At 42.9% G+C, this 16,249-nt stretch overlaps 1 protein-coding gene across 1 annotated transcript; it reads right to left on the bottom strand.

The window, feature by feature from the left end:
* On the bottom strand, positions 3,175 to 8,742 carry LOC110436338 (OTU domain-containing protein 5). The gene is made up of 8 exons (XM_021463166.1): positions 7,660 to 8,742; positions 7,090 to 7,251; positions 4,988 to 5,065; positions 4,430 to 4,508; positions 4,186 to 4,331; positions 3,957 to 4,025; positions 3,673 to 3,838; positions 3,175 to 3,578 (listed from the first exon to the last, which is right to left on the bottom strand). Exons 1-8 carry the CDS (start codon positions 8,329 to 8,331, stop codon positions 3,328 to 3,330), a joined length of 1,623 nt encoding a protein of 540 aa, XP_021318841.1. The 5' UTR covers positions 8,332 to 8,742; the 3' UTR covers positions 3,175 to 3,327.

The following is a 16,249-nucleotide window of genomic DNA, read 5'->3' as shown; positions in this document are numbered from 1 at the left end:
CTATATATGACAAGCAAAAATTTAGGAATAGCAAACTTGCTATTTTAGCAAACCAGATAGCACACCTGTTAGACTTTAAATTTTGCTTTAAAAATATAAAAATAGCATAGATAACATGGATAACATATCTGTTGGAGTTGCTCTTAGAGCTTCTTTCTAGCTTCTTTCTAGCTGCTCTAACCAGCATGCCTCTGGACATTGCTTTATTCTACAAGCTCTACAATCTGTAGACTTGCATCATGTAATCTTACTAGCAGTTATTTGCTGTTGATGGTTTAATGTATTTATTACTTGTAAAAAAAAATCTGGCATCAGAAGATGACCCTGAATTTTATGCGACCTGAATTTGACCCGACTCTGGCATCAGAAGATGATTTAGTAGTAGCTACACAAGAGATGTCTTAAACTTCCTATCTTTTTATAGGCCCAGCAGATCCATCATATAGGTTTTGCACACAAAGCATTTTTTTTGAAAACAATGGCAGGAGCTCTGCCTTTCAATTAAGATAGGAAAAGAGAGTTATATACAAGCAGAGACACTCGAAAGGAGGTTTGAATGGATCCCGGGGTCCTACAAAGACCCTACAAAGACCCTCCCCTAAGAAAAAGCAAAAGCCCTCTTCCTTTGCTCTATGTCTTGCTTAATTCTATCCGCCACTTGTGACGCCGTTTGTACCGTGTTGTTGAAAATCCTCCTGTTTCTCTCCTTCCAAATATTCCAAAAGGTATAGATTACTACCCCGTTCAGCCGTCTAAGCTCTGATTTGGGCACTTTCCTTGCCGCCTCTTCCCACCATGCTCTGATATGTGCGGGGTCGGCCGGGAGCTGTTGTTGTAGTTGGGTGAAGTTTTCCCAATAGAGGATCTGATCCCAAACTGCTTTAGCAAAAGGGCACAGTAAACAAAGGTGAAGGCCAGTTTCCAAGGGACCGTTGCACATCGCGCAGTGGTCTTGGTGTGGCCACCCTCTCTTTTGTAGGTTGCGTGCCGTAAGAATTTTATCTTGCACCAGAATCCAGGCGAAGAGCTTACATTTGCCCTCCGCTTGAGCTTTCCAAATGAGTTCTGATTGGAACAAGGCGAGGGAGCCTTTGAATTGTATCCTGTAGGCGGAACGGGCGGAGTAAGTCCCATCCAGGGTCCAGCGCCAGGAGATGGAGTCCTGGACGCCCTGCTGTAGGTGTATATCCTGGATTCGAATCCAGAGAGACACAAATTCCTCTATGTGGACAGCTGAGGAGATTTTCCTCCGTAACGAGCGCATCCAGTTGTTGTTCTGGAGTTCTTGCTGCACCGTTCGATTTTTCCTCGAAGCAAGCCGAAACAAATTCGGGGCTAGGTTCCTTGGAGATTCTCCTTCTAGCCAGTTATGGTGCCAGAAACGGGTCTTTGCGCCATCACCCAAGGTTATTTTGGTTGAGGAGTTGAAGAGTAGGCGGTCAACATCACTACATGGGAGCTCCGAGCCGATCCACGGTTTGGAGTCGTCCACCCATTCTTGCCATAGCCAGCGCAACCGGAGGGCTCTTCCAAACCTTTCAAGGTCAGGCACACCTAAGCCACCAAGGTCTTTAGGTCTTGTAACTGTTGGCCAGTTAACCAGGCAGTGTCCACCATTGGTATTCTCCTCCCCCTTCCACAAGAAGGATCTCCTGATTTTGTCAATCTTCCTTCGGGCCCATGCCGCCAATGGGAACACTGTAAGGTGGTAGGTTGGCATGGAGGATAGGACCGAAGTTACTAGAGTGAGCCGCCCCGCTTTGTTCAACCATCTTCCTTTCCATTTGGGTAGCCTTTGTCCAATACGCTCGATGAGAGGCTGTACATGAACCTTTCGGAGCGATCTGGTGTGGAGTTGCAGCCCCAAATATTTGCATGGGAAGGTACCTTTGTTACCGGTGAAGGGTGATAGGACTTGGTCAAGGTTGATATTGTCACATCTGATTGGGTGCACAGAGCTTTTTTGTAGATTAATGTGGAGTCCTGAGAAGGTGCCGAAGGCTTGTAGGATAATTTTGATAGCTTGCACATCCTCTTTTATTGGGTTGATGAAAATAGCCGCATCATCTGCATACATAGAGGTTCTCCATTTTGCCACCATGAGGGGTAGGGGGGTCAGTATCCCATGCTGGGTTGCTTGATCGAGCAGGCGTTGGAGAGGATCCATAGCCAAGATGAAGAGCATGGGTGACAGCGGATCACCCTGTCGGACGCCTCTGGCATGGCTGAAAGTGGGTCCTTGCTGACCATTGAGCAAGATTGTTGAGGTGGAGGTACGGAAAAGAATAGAGACCCATTCACGCCAGCGTGGTCCAAAGCCCAGAGCTTGTAGAATTTCAAGCAGGTACCCCCAATTTACCGTATCGAAAGCTTTGTGGATGTCCAATTTCATGAACAAGGACGGTATCTTCTGTCTATGTAGCTTTCGCACTGCGCCCTGGACATAAAGAAAATTGTCATGGATGCTTCTCTTTTTTATGAACGCGCTCTGGCAATTGGAGACGAGGGAGTTCAAACGAGGGGCGAGTCTGTTGGCGAGCAATTTGGAGAAGATCTTTGCAATGCTATGGATGAGGCTGATGGGCCTAAAATCGGTGACCCTTGTTGCACCCTCCTTTTTGGGCAGAAGGACGATGCATGCCGAGTTTAGCCATTCAAAACCCTGGGCGTTCATTGTGAATAGGCTGTTTATGGCAGCCATAATATCATCTTTGATGATTTCCCAGCATGCTTTGAAGAAGGCACCAGTGAAGCCGTCTGGGCCTGGCGCTTTGTCGGAAGGCATGGAATTTATAGCATTCTTAACCTCTTCTTGGGAAAAAGGAGCTTCCATGTCCGATAGATCATGCTGAGTGTAACCGATAGATTGCCAGTTGATGGCTGTGGCTCTCGGAACTGCAGAGGAGATGTGATTTTTAAAGTAGTCCCCTATCACCTTTTCTTTTTCTTCATGAGCAAACACTATCCCGTCATCCGTATGTAGACAGTGTATGTAATTCTTTCTCCGTCGCGCACTAGCTGTTATGTGGAAAAATTTTATGTTGGCATCCCATAAAGACAATTTCTCGCAGGTCGCCCATCCACGACAACTCGCAAGGATCACACAATGCACCAGCGTGACCCAACAGTTTTCACAGAATCCCAGCCACAACTGCCATCAATAAGCACTAGACGGCATCGAAAAGTCTCAAGTCATGAGTTCCATTTATTCATCACCCATAAGGTAGCAGGTATATCGACATCTCAACTCACAAGACTGTCAGTATGACTTATGCCCAACGATTTCGATCAACAACAATTACATTCACAGCAATGAAGGTGCGCACATCACTCAGCAGCCTTTCCTTTCCGGCGATTGCTACCACCTGCTGAGGCTCCGGTGCCTCCGGTCTCCACCAGGTAGCAGACCATGGAGTCCACGTCCTCGCCGAATATGCTGTAGGCCTCCATGACCTGGATGTAGCTGAAGCCCATTGCCAGGAGCAACTGCATGCTGCGAGTTAGTACAGTGTCTGGGAGCACAAAGTAGTCCTCGCTGCCTCTATCTGCTCCAGCAACTGAACGGGAGGAACCACTAACTGCAGAACAGCAAAACATGCCAGTTTCAAGCAAACTGATTGGCAGTACACTGAAGAGTTCTCAAAATTCCAAAAAATAAAAAGGTGGCCTTACTTGCGGCAGATGACGATGGCTCTGCCCCTGATGTCGATGACTCCCTAATGTTAAGCTTTTTCTCCTTGGCCAGATATTCTGAACGCGAGGCCTCCATCACCATCCGTTCTATTTCCCTCTCTGTTAACTCCAGATCGGAGTAGAATCGCCCTTCAGCCAAAAGTGCCTGACAATGCCAAAACAAGAATTAAGTATATATCATGACATTTTTAGATGATAGGATTGTTTGACTTGTGAGAATATCAGGATGGCAAGAACACATGGAAATAACTCGCAGTACTTACATTCTCAATTTGCTGGTCTTGCTGAGCTTTTATTGCAGCCTTCACCTGGTCCCTGTCAACATTATTGGTCTACAAAAAAGGGAAATGAAAAGATTATTTAACAAGGCCACCAACCTGACACAGTAAACTGTTATGATTGACAACATAACCATTTATATCCAGAAAATGACTAAATGTTTACTGACTACTACATGCAGACAAAAAAAAGTTCAGTGGAGTAAAGAATTACCCCTCTAAGGGAGCTAAATCCAAGGCCTGCCCCAACTGTCTGTCGGCGGGGATCAACCACTGAATTGTAATGATTACCATGATGGTAACTTAACCTAATTGGAGGAACGTCTGTGTTATAGCTTCCTTGAAAAATATTAATGGGCTCTGCGATAACAGCAAACATGTTAAAGAGCTGATACTGGCTACCATTAAACAATGAGCAACAAGGATAAAAAATCTTCAAATGATTGAGCAAAGCTTACCTGCACCGTAGGAATATATGTGAATGGGACGATTGTACATCTCTGCAAATGCCTGGATCTCAACATTGTTGCCATAAACCTTAAAGAAACGAACAACCAATTAAGATAAGAGCTTTGAAATGAAATGGGCAACAATGCTAAATTTCTCCTTTTAGAATTTCCTATTCTGTTAGGTCATATTGTAAAGGCAGCTGCTCACTGTATCCAATTAAGCACTTATTTAATATCGCTGAAAGGTTTCCAAAGTTAGGAATAAATCAATGCTCTGCTGCATGTAGGCATGTATTAGTAAATATTAATGCAGATCCAAATAGGTCCACGATGCTTCACAGGGGACAAGAAAGCGCCAGGAGAAGAAAAAAATTATGTACAACAGTTGTTTGACCAAAAATCTATAGGTTTTACAACTCACAAGGTTATATAAAAGTACTGCACACAATCACATCATAATACCACCATATAAGGTTACCCGCACTGAATTAGATGGTTGTGGAAAGAAATGAACTAATAAAGAGGTGGGAAGCAAATAATTTACATAGCATATATTTAGTAACTAACCTTATCTCTCCTTTTCCTCTTACAGTATAATGTAAAACTTTCAGTTATGAACTGAGAGAAATGATCCCGTTCCCTTTCCTGAAAATGGAATAGAAAACAGCAATGAGTGTTTCGACTGCATGGATAACAGAGTAACAGATAATGAGAATTCATGGTAATGCATGGAGAGAGATATCTGGTTACATTAAGGATGAAATGATCAGAAATGATACTACAAATACGAAACAATCGGAAATGATTGATGTCATAAATTTGAAAAATGATTTGGAAACAAATAAGATTATCCGCACCATTTTCATCTCCTACCACAAATAATACACACGCAGACCCACATTGACAATAATGTTTGGTCACATAGAAAGACATAAGAATCCTTACTGCTTAATGATTCCATCACATACCAAATGGCTGACTATCAAAGGAGACAAGTGGGCAAATAGCACAAAAAACTGAAGTGGAGACGAATCAAGACAGGAAAAGATGGATATGCCATACACACCCATACGTTGAGGCTTGAGTTGGAACTTTCTTTGTTAACTCAAGACAGAAGATTCATAGGATTTAGCAAGGTTTTGCATCGTTTTTACACAAAAGTATAGTAATATACAATATTCTTAATATGCCAAAATGTAACGAAAATAGCAGAAACTTTTTTCTGGGAACGGGCATAACCTCAATTTTGTAATGGCTCATCCATGCCCTACCTAGTTTTGGGTCAAGTTGCGGGAAACCACCTCTGCAAACATCCATGCCCTACCTAGAGATTAGAGCTGGAGCCGGTTAACCAGCCAGGCAGAAATCACTTGCTATCAGTTGGAAGCATGGAACCAGGTGGCAACCATTTTCATATCAGTCTGATCGCAAACTTGGTCGTCCCAACTTCTCAGCGCACTGTTTACCTCACATCAATTGTCTCACGAGTCACCAAGGTTATTAAGGCAGTACAGCAAAGCGCGGCAAGCCACCCCCTTCCAAACACCTAGGCATTTAAGCACGCGGCGAGGCAACTCCATACAAACATCTTAATATATAATACCTTAATCTTGTCACTTCCTAGCATGTAATACCAATATACCATATTAAATAGTGCTATTAAGTACTAGTGCACAACATAAAGTAGCAAAATAACAAATCTAAAATCCCTCAACTCTCAAAAGTAATAAATTAGTCTCTCATCTCTCAACAGAGCACCAGACATGCACTCACACAGCATAAGCAGAACTGCAGAACAGAGCAGCCCAGTAGTGTAGAGGAAGGAGGGGGCAGAGAACAGAGGAAGGAGCAGAGCAGAGCAATGAGCAATGCAGAGCAGAGCAAAGGGATGAGCAAAGCAGAGCAGAGCAAAGGAATGAGCAGAGCAGAACAGAGCAGAGGAAGGATCGGGAAGGAAGATCAAACAGGGGAGAAAAAAGAAGGAAAATGAGCATAAGGCGGTGGAGGCGTTGTGAATCAAGGAGAAGGAGCCAGGGTCATGGATGGAGGTGCACAGGTGCCTCCGCCAGGTTCGAAATGCTCTGCTGCCGGGTTCCGGGTGCTCCGCCTTCTTCTTCTCTTTCCCTCTCTCCTCTCTTTCCCTCCCAGTCTCAAATGGCGCAGATTCCAGATTAGGCACCTCCTGGTAAAGGAGTAGGCACGTGATCCCCTCATTTCCCCCCACGTGCCCTTCCTTTTCCACCCGCATGCGATGCCTTTTCCTCCCATGCACCCGTTCTTCCGCATGTGACGCCTTTTCCTCCCCGCGTGGCACCTTTTCCTCCCGCGCGTGCAGCATCCGTCCGACGCTTTGGCGGGTGAGGCGACACCATAAGCACGGAAGCAACGGCAAGCCCGACAGCACACTTGGAAAATCACCCAGACGCCTAGGCAACAACTAGACGACACCTTAAGAAACTTGCGAGTCACGACGGCGTAAAAACTAATGAAGTTAAGGATTTAATGTTCATAAATAAGTGCAATATATTAAGACGGTTTGCAAAAATGGCAAGACATGTCAGAACTTTGATAATTAATTTATTAATTAAAAGAACTGGGTAAGCAAAAGTCTATCCTAATAACAGGATATAAACTAGAAGATTACTGCTGGATGCATAGATGAAACCTACCATATAATCAACACACATCTGCCTAGCCATGTCATAAGCTTCTGCGTCTCCATATACTTGATCAGCAACAGCTCTGAATAGACAGTTCCCGTCTTCGGCCATCTTTCTGATTTCCAACCCTTTCACTCGCCTTAGGTCATGCTCAAACATACGCTCCCTTTCCTGAGGCACAAAATAAATTAAATGAGAAGTTGCGAAAAATATGATCGTATAATATTAAATTGACTCGCGTACACGACATAAACCGTTACTATATAGGCAAGAAAAAAACGAGCTTTCTTGACCAAGAGCTGTGCCTTCCTATGTTCACAAAAAAAAAGTAGCTAAAGTAAGAATAATGCTTCTGTTATCTGTCATCAGGAGGAACTATAAAATTCATATTCAAATTATCATCATACACATAGAAAACACAGCCAAGCTACCTAGGAGCATATTTTCTAACTACAACTACAAAGATGCTAAACATCTAGAATTATATATAATAAATGGTGATGAATATAGTACTGCTGTAAATGTCATAGGAGGGATTAAAGCTCATATAAAAAGCAAAACAAGAAATGAAAATCATACCGAATCATCATAACTCGAGGGGTAACAGGGGCCCTGTTCATCAGCACTATTGTAACCTTCACCATCAACGAGTGACCTAGGCGAAGAAGGCCGAGAACCTGAAGCAGATGTCCGGGCTACCACTGGTGGCCAAGCTACTGGCCTTCTTGAAGATCCAATCCGCACACTGTTTGAACTTCCAGGCCCCATTCTCCGCAACCCATTATTCCCCAACAATGGTTTTGGAGGTGGAGCTGGCGGTGGTGGCGGGTGTGAAGCTGCACCCGCCATCTGTGATGAACTAGTGCCTGACGGCACAGAATCTCCATGTTCAATCTGATCAGGGATCTGGAGCCCTATCAGTTCCTCTACTAAGAAAGTGGGGTTGATTACATTAGAGTCATCCTTAGGAGGCTTCTCCCTGGCAGCCCTCTCCTCTGCAGAGCTCGAGCTCTCTGAAATGGTGTCATCCGTCCTCAACGGCTTATTGCTGCTACTGCTGTTCTCGCTGCCCTCATTTAAATGCTCAGTTGTATCATCTATGGCCAATAGCTCCGGCAGCTGTGGCTGAGGTTGCAGCGGCAACTCCTCCTCCCGGGCAGCTGCTGCCGGCTGCTGCGCTGGCTGCGAGCCCGAGCGACCGGAGCTGGACGAGGAGCCGGCGGTCCCGCGCTGCACGAAGATCCTCGTCATCTCCCGCCAGGGTCGTCCTCAGCGTCGAGCATGGGGGTTTGAGCTGAAACCCCAATCTTCCTAGAAAATTAGCTACACCCGCACCTTAGCTTTCCAATCCCTCGCGTCAGCTGAGGTCGATCGACCTCGCGGGCGTTGTCGAAGATGAAAATCCCATCCGACCAAATTAGGGTTCCTTACCAACGAAGGAAATTCCAAGCCCGGGTTGATCTCCACTCCGACGCCAATCCAATAACAGTGGAGGAGGAGAGGGAGGAGGTGGACGGCCGCGCCAGCGATGGCTGCTAGGTGACAGCTCCTTCCGGGAGACTTCCGTGCTTTCGAGGTGGGAGGACCGGAGGAGGCTGGTGGCCGGTTCGGCGGCGCTGGCGAAGAAGAGGACGATGGATTGGTGTGTGTTGTGTGAGTCATGCTTTGAGGTCTAGGGGTAAAGCGCTAGGGCCGGCATGGGCCGGGTCTGGCTGAACCCGACCCAATGTTTTTAGCCTCAAATTTGCATCTCCACTAAAAAAAATCCCTCGAAAAAAATCCACTCAAAAAAATATTATTTGCAGAGGCATTTGTATAAAAATTATTTTTTTATATTTTCAATCTCCAGCAGTTTTTTCATATCTTGTGAACACTTTATAGAGTCAGTTTTGTTATCTATCTTTGGCCAGCAAAAAATACGAAATAATGAATGATTATATTTGGATAATAACCACTTAAAAAACTGTTGGAGAGTAATTTTCCATCAAAATCTCTATCCTTAATAGTTAGTGATATCTTTTGAAGTTGTTGTAAGGACCAAAACGGGTGGAAATAAACAAGAAAATCGGTCTTTTGTTTTTATTTTTATATTTTTTTAGAAACGAAATCGAGATATAGACATAATTAAAGGTTTAGATATGAGCGAGGGGCTAAAAGTTAAGTTGGGATCACATGATATAATGTTCTCAAAGTATGCATATATAGAATCACACAATGATATATATATATATATACATGTACGAAGATTAATATAGTATTCACTTGCACACCATGTGAGTTACACACGTTAACATGCATAATTGGACATAACATAGGGGCATGCAATTGTTAGGCATATCCCGCGTAAATTGAAAAGGATACATACGGATTCATCCTGATGAAAACATGATGCCACAAAAATGGATGGAGAACTCCTCTTTTGTTTTTGTAAGTACGAACATAGGATCTTACAAAATACGAAAATGGATGGGACAAAATACATAGGATCTTATGTTTGTTTTCATCCCTAGGGTGCTCTCCTTGTGGTCCATCATAAAATTTAGAGAACAAATCAGAATACCAGACTTTAATTGATGGTCTATAAATCAGTAACTATCTTTTTCGCTCAAAACAACCCTTCTCACTCCACAACAACAAAGAGGCTACATCGCTTAAGTTCGATATATGGTAGTTCTTCCGTGAACTTTTTTATAAGAAAAAGTCTTTGGAATATAGAGAACAAAGCTTAGAGAGTCCATTGAATATAATAAAACTATATAAAGAGAATATACATATGATGACTCTCAAAGTTGAGGTATAAAGATTGAAGTTTCGAAAGGCAATTAGAGTTGCGCTAATTGCTTGGCTCATTCAACTATGAAACTGGATGTATGTGTTGAAAAGATCATCAGAGCAAGGTAGGTGATAAGAGGGAAGCAACAATGACAAAGGCAAGGGCTATTTGCAATGGTGAGAGAAGACAAAATTCGCAAAACTCATTTATGTTTTCGCACTTATTTGCATTTTTCATCGTGTGCTTAACTTTCCTAGTCTAGCTTGCTAGGTTAGTTGATAGGAATAGAACCTAGAATGCAAAACTATTTTGAGTTAGAGATAGCAAATGCAAACACTTCGTAAAAACATAGTGCATATCTATATAATATATTGTATAGGTTCTGGTAAACAGGTTTTGGTTGCCCAACTAGTTTTAAAGTTACCTAATTCTTATTTTTTTACGAGTCATGGTCCTTTCATGTGTTGCACTTTGACTGCCGGAGGAGGGGGGAATATTTCAGTATATTCCCAACTAGTTGTTGTAAGAACTTCCATGTCGGCATCACCCTATGCATGATCCGTGTGTCTGTAGTGGAGGTCGGATGATCATTATGCATCCAATGCAGAAGCAAGTAAATTGTTGAGGAGTGCACTTGTCTTGTAAATGTATAGACATGTCTCGTAGAGAGTACATGTATGGTAGAATTCTAATCAAACTCACTGTTTTTGCATACATGGTGCATTGCACCCCTACGTTACATAATTTGCCTTCTCATTGTCTATTTGTGTCAGCTTTTTTCAATGTCTAGTAGCCTCTTAACCTTTATTAAAGCTACCCATTACTCATTTGGAGTTGCTCTTTCACCTTACTAGTTCTGAAACATATATAGCGTTTAGTGAAGCATTTGGAGAGCCACCCACAACAAGAAGTGTGAATTGAGTGCGAGCCTTAAGTGCTACTGATGTTCTTGCTTATGTTTCTTTGAGTTAGAGATGAATACTTGTTCATCTTGTGATTGCCATCAGCTAGATGGTCTAGTGGAGGACTTGGTGACCTTTCTCAGTGGAGTTCTTGTGAGGAGGCTCCAAATTGGTGTTTATGGTTTGAAAATTGCCATTTAAAGTTGAGATTAGGTATTCATGAGAAAAGCAGAGCTTAATAGAGTTTTGGTGACTCTTTGATGCTCCAACATGGACTAGGAGATTATAGCATCAATCTGATACCATAAAAAATCTGGTTGTTTACCTATCTCTGTCTCTTTGCTTCTTGCTCAAGCTTATTCATGTGAAAGTTCCACAACAGGATTGTTTAGTGAGTGTGCTTAGCATAGTGTGACTTCTTGCGCTTAAGAGTCTATTTTAGTGTGATCATAATCTTGTAGGTTGTATTTGGAAAGTGTATAAAACTTTTCCTTTAGCTATCTAACTAAGGACATATTTAGAATGTTGGCCCTAAAGACTATCTAGTATGCTTTTATAGAAAACTTAAGTGTTAAAGTGCAAAGAGGGTTTAGAATTTACATATACTTTTTTTAACCCAATTCAACCATTTCAAGGGGTATTCTTTATTAGGATGTAATATTAAATCAAAGTTGAGACTGGGTCCTTTCTTTTTTGAAATAGATTGAAAAAAAGAACTACGCATTCTTAACTTTTCAAGAAATCCACCATCTGTGGGTTGAATCATGGGTTCCATGTTGCTATTCTGCTCTTTCTTGGTAGTCAACCACCAAAAAACGTAGGCTAGGACACCTCTTGCTTTGACAATTCAAATTAGACGAAGATTTCCTTACCAAGAAAATGATATTCAAAATCATTCAATTCAGAATTCTCTTTGCTAGCCACTTGGTCCTTACAACTTCACATGATGTTACATGTGTGCATTCACGTATCACGTGGTCTCTTATCTATACTAGGTTCGCGCCCATGCATTGCTATATGATAGCTAAATTTTTATACTAAACACATAGATCGCATGATAAAATAACAACATGTCTATAAGTTTGACTTCCCCTGGTTCTGTGGAGGTTGTTCTCCACCGACAGCTTCAAATTCATCCTCGGTTCGGATGTGATGGCGGTCATTGACGACCTCCGCATCCACTGTCTTTGCGAGGCCCCTCCATTCGGCTTCCATGCGCTCGTGTTGCCTCTCGAATCCCCCGTAGACAATCTTCTCCATGATGCTACTTTCATGTTCACCTGAAAGCCCTAGTTTGGTTTTGGATAATTGATGAAACCCTAGTACTAACCTCTATGCTAAGTGTGTGTAGACTTAATGAGGTTGGTACATGCCAAGTGATGGAGCAAGTATTGATCATGGTGATGATGGTGATGACCACAAGATGATCAAGTGCTCAACTTGGAAAAGAAGAAAGAGAAAAACAAAACCCTATGGAGATCAAGGCAAAGGTATTGCTCAGGGTTTTGGTTTTGGTGATCAAGACACCATAGAGGGTGTGATCACATTTAGGATAGATAGCCGTACTATTAAGAGGGGTAATCTCGTTGTGAAAACGGTTGTCTAAGTGCCACTAGGTGATTGGATTCCTTGCATGTGCATTAGGACCTAGTGAGCTAACTAAGTAACCCTTGAAAAATGTTTTTGAAATATGCTAACACACGTGCACAAGTGTGGAGACACTTTGGTGTTGGCACATGGAAGCAAGGGAAGAAGTTAGAAATCTTTGTGTGCAGCGCGTTCAGGCCGGACGCGTCCGGTATGAGATCGGACGCGTCCGAGTTGAGGCACCGGACGCGAAAACAGTTTTCGCGTAGAGTCCGGTGTGCCTCGTCCGGTGAGTTCGTTTCTCGGTGAAACTCTCTGAGTTTGCGTCCGGTGCACACCGGACGCTAGGACGCGTCCGAGTTGGCGTCCGGTGCAAACTCCTCTTGCCGAGCTCTCTGGGTGTGAGTCCGGTGCACACCGGACCGTCCGGTGTGTGCGTCCGGTGTGGCGACCGGTGTTGACTCAAATTTTGCGACGCTCTCTGAGTTTGCGTCCGGTGCATACCGGACGCGTCCGGTATGAGGTCGGACGCGTCCGGTATTTCAAAAGTGAGCGTCCGGTGCCTTGTCAGTGTCAGAGGCAACGGCTACTTTTCTAACGGTCAGGAGCACCGGACGCTGGTCTGGTCAATACCGGACGCGTCCGGTGTGAACTAGGACGCGTCCGGTGTGAACGCAGACTGTGGGATAAACTGCCAACGGCTAGTTGAAGGTTGGGACTTCTATAAATAGGCCTTGGCCGGTTCTTGCTCACTCTCTTGACTCTCTAACTTGTTGATACACCTTGAGAGCATACTCCCACACTTCCCACTCACCTTGTTCAAGATTTGTTCATCCAAAGTGAGATTGGGAGAGATCCTAGTTGCATTTGCTTAGAGTTTGAGCATCTAGTGGCACTAGTGATCGTTGAGCAGCGGGTTTGCTTGTTACTCTTGGTGGTTGCCGCCACCTAGACGGCTTGGAGCTGCGGAGGAGCTTTGGCACGAGTTGGTGATTGTTCGTGGCCATCTCCCGGTGTTTGTGAGAGGTTTGTGCCTACCTCGGCGGAGTGCCAAAGGCAACATTAGTGGATTGCTCGTGTCATTGAGCTACCTCACTTGTGGGTAGGTTCTTGTGGTGTCCTAGTGAGGACGAGGTTCGTGCTACACCTCTTAGCTACCGAACCACCAAGTGTTGGTCGACACAACGGGGACGTAGCGTGCCGGCAAGCACGTGAACCTCGGGAGAAAAATTGCTTGTCTCCATTGTGTTTGTTCATTGGATTTCTCCCGGTGATTGGACTTTATTTTATTGATTGGTTCATCCCCTCTACGCGGTGGTATAAAGATCAAACCTTCTCTCTTACATTCCCGCAAACTAGAGTAGCTTACTTACTTGTATAGAAACTTTAGGTAGCTCTCTAGTGTAAGTAGTGACATAGCTCTTGTGTGCCTAGTGATCTTAACAACTAGAATTGTTGGATAGGTGGCTTGCAAACACCCCTTTAAAGCTAGAGCAAAAAGCTTCGCTTTGTTATTTACTAACCTCTTGCTCTAGTGAGTTTGTAGAATTTTTAAATAGGCTATTCACCCCCCCTCTAGCATATTAGGACCTTTCATCACCTTCTGTGCGGTCTGTGATCACGTGTCCTTCGCTGCACTACGTGCATGTAGTGGTGACCATCAGGCCGTCAGGGACCTTGTTGTAATCTTGTCCTAAGGACCAATGTGTAATTTGGCTGCTCTTATATATATAATAAATGTGTCTTCGTCAATAAAACAAAAATCAGCAACACTCTGGCCTTGTTTAGTTCACCCCGAAAACCAAAAAGTTTTCAAGATTTCCTGTTACATCGAATCTTTCGGAACATGCATGAAGCATTAAATATAGACGAAAATAAAAACTAATTGCACAGTTTGCCTGTAAATCACGAGACGAATCTTTTGATCCTAGTTAGTCCATAATTAGACAATATTTGCCACAAACAAACGAAAGTGCTACAGTAGCGAAATCCAAAATTTTTTCGCATCTAAACAAGCCTCTGTCCATCGAATGCAGCAAAAAAAAGCATTCTAAGCCAACAAAGCTATAGGGTCCACAGGTACTTCGTTCATCAGTTCACTACTATAGGTGCCAGAAGGCAGCAAGCAATACAAGGCCATGCAACCATGGAGAAAAGACATCCCACAATTGTGGTGCCAAATCCAACCTCATCCACATGTTGCTCCTGTAATTCCATCAAAGCAACACAGAATTTCACCAAGGCCTTGTTTACTTCCACCCAAAACCCAAAAATTTTCAAGATTCTCCATCACATCGAATCTTTAGACGCATGCATGGAGTATTAAATATAGACGAAAATAAAAACTAATTGCACAGTTTGGTCGGAATTTATGAGATGAATCTTTTGAACCTAGTTAGTCCATGGTTGGACAATAGTTACCACAAACAAACGAAAGTGCTACAGGGTGACGAAATTTTTCTCTTCATGAACTAAATACGGCCCAAAGCAACACATCAAATCTGGCTTTTGCATCCTCATTTATGTGTCCTCCTCAATTGTCTGGTGGAAACACCCTAGTTTGGAAGCCTGGCATCAATGATTCTAGGCCTCCATTAGGATCCTTCCCCTCCATTGCCAGATGCCCTTCATCTCAGCTTGGAATGTTCAACCTAATGGGGTGAAAAATAGTTATATCTCAGTAGTAGTCAATATCTAAACATTAGCTAAATTTACAGAGCAGGGTAGACAATGGTAATAATAAGAGAACATGAATCTGATAGTGGTAGTAAGTTTGTTTTGATGACCAAATAGGTAGAGACATTATCCAGTTTTTTTTAGATAAAGAGAGACATTATCCAGTTGATGAAACAAAACAAAAGGAAACAATAGGTGGAAATTTGTTAGGCTTACACAAGTATTGGGAGAAAACACCATAATCCACATGCATATAGATCTGGCTGAAGAGAGTAAAACACGTGAAACTGGATTGCAAACCATAATCACTTGCAAATCATAGAGATCAGAGTTTTGTGACTGAGAGACATGTCCATATGGGTGAAAATAATTTATAATAATAATAAAATTCTTAGAACCATTCCCTAATGGGCAACCACAACAAGGAAAATAAGATAAAGAATAATACGCTGTCATATTTTGTTCGAAGTTCAGGGACATAGTCCAAATCATTTTATCATCCGAGCTAAATAATATTATGGTTGCATTTTTGCTACAGCTGCTACTGCTTGGGCTTGATCTTTGCTGCTGCTACTTGTAGTAAAAAAGCCATATGAACGATGTCTACAACTAAACAATTTATTGCACATAACATTCAGAAAAGGAAGCTGAAGTAAAATAAAGACTGACTTGTCTAGAAGAAACTTGTCATCAATCAGTACGCCCTGTGCATATGCAGGTGCAAGGTAGCCTTTGCAAGCAGCTCGACAATCAACTTACCCCTATAATGTCTTCTCATAGAAGCATAAAGTAAATTTAGTTCTTAAGGAGTATTAGAATTTAGAAGGCCCATCAAACATCATATCAAAAAGACCAATCAAACATGTTAGACCAGTTTATAAAAACTGAACACCCTTTAAATAGAAACTCCTACCACCAAACACATCAGTAGATTTAGTACTTGTAAAACTGTAAAAGGCAAAAGATTGTGAAAGACGTGCTTGACACACTACTAGACACATCAGCACCTCCAAAAATGCAAATAGGCAAAAGATTATGAGGCACACTTGACAGACTGTATATCACATTGAAATAGACAAACATTAAAGGATATCTGTTTGTGACTTATCAGGTGGCTTGGGAACAAGCAAGAAGCAGCAGACTAACTACACTTGGTCGGAACATGCAACATTTTCAGATTCTATCTCTAACTGCAGATTAATTTCATTGTAGCATAGAAAAACTGTCCATT

Source organism: Sorghum bicolor, chromosome 6, assembly GCF_000003195.3.
Source record: "Sorghum bicolor cultivar BTx623 chromosome 6, Sorghum_bicolor_NCBIv3, whole genome shotgun sequence".
Classification (NCBI taxonomy): Eukaryota; Viridiplantae; Streptophyta; class Magnoliopsida; order Poales; family Poaceae; genus Sorghum; species Sorghum bicolor.
Note: the sequence above shows the minus strand (reverse complement) of the source record. Positions and strands in the feature narration are given on the sequence as shown.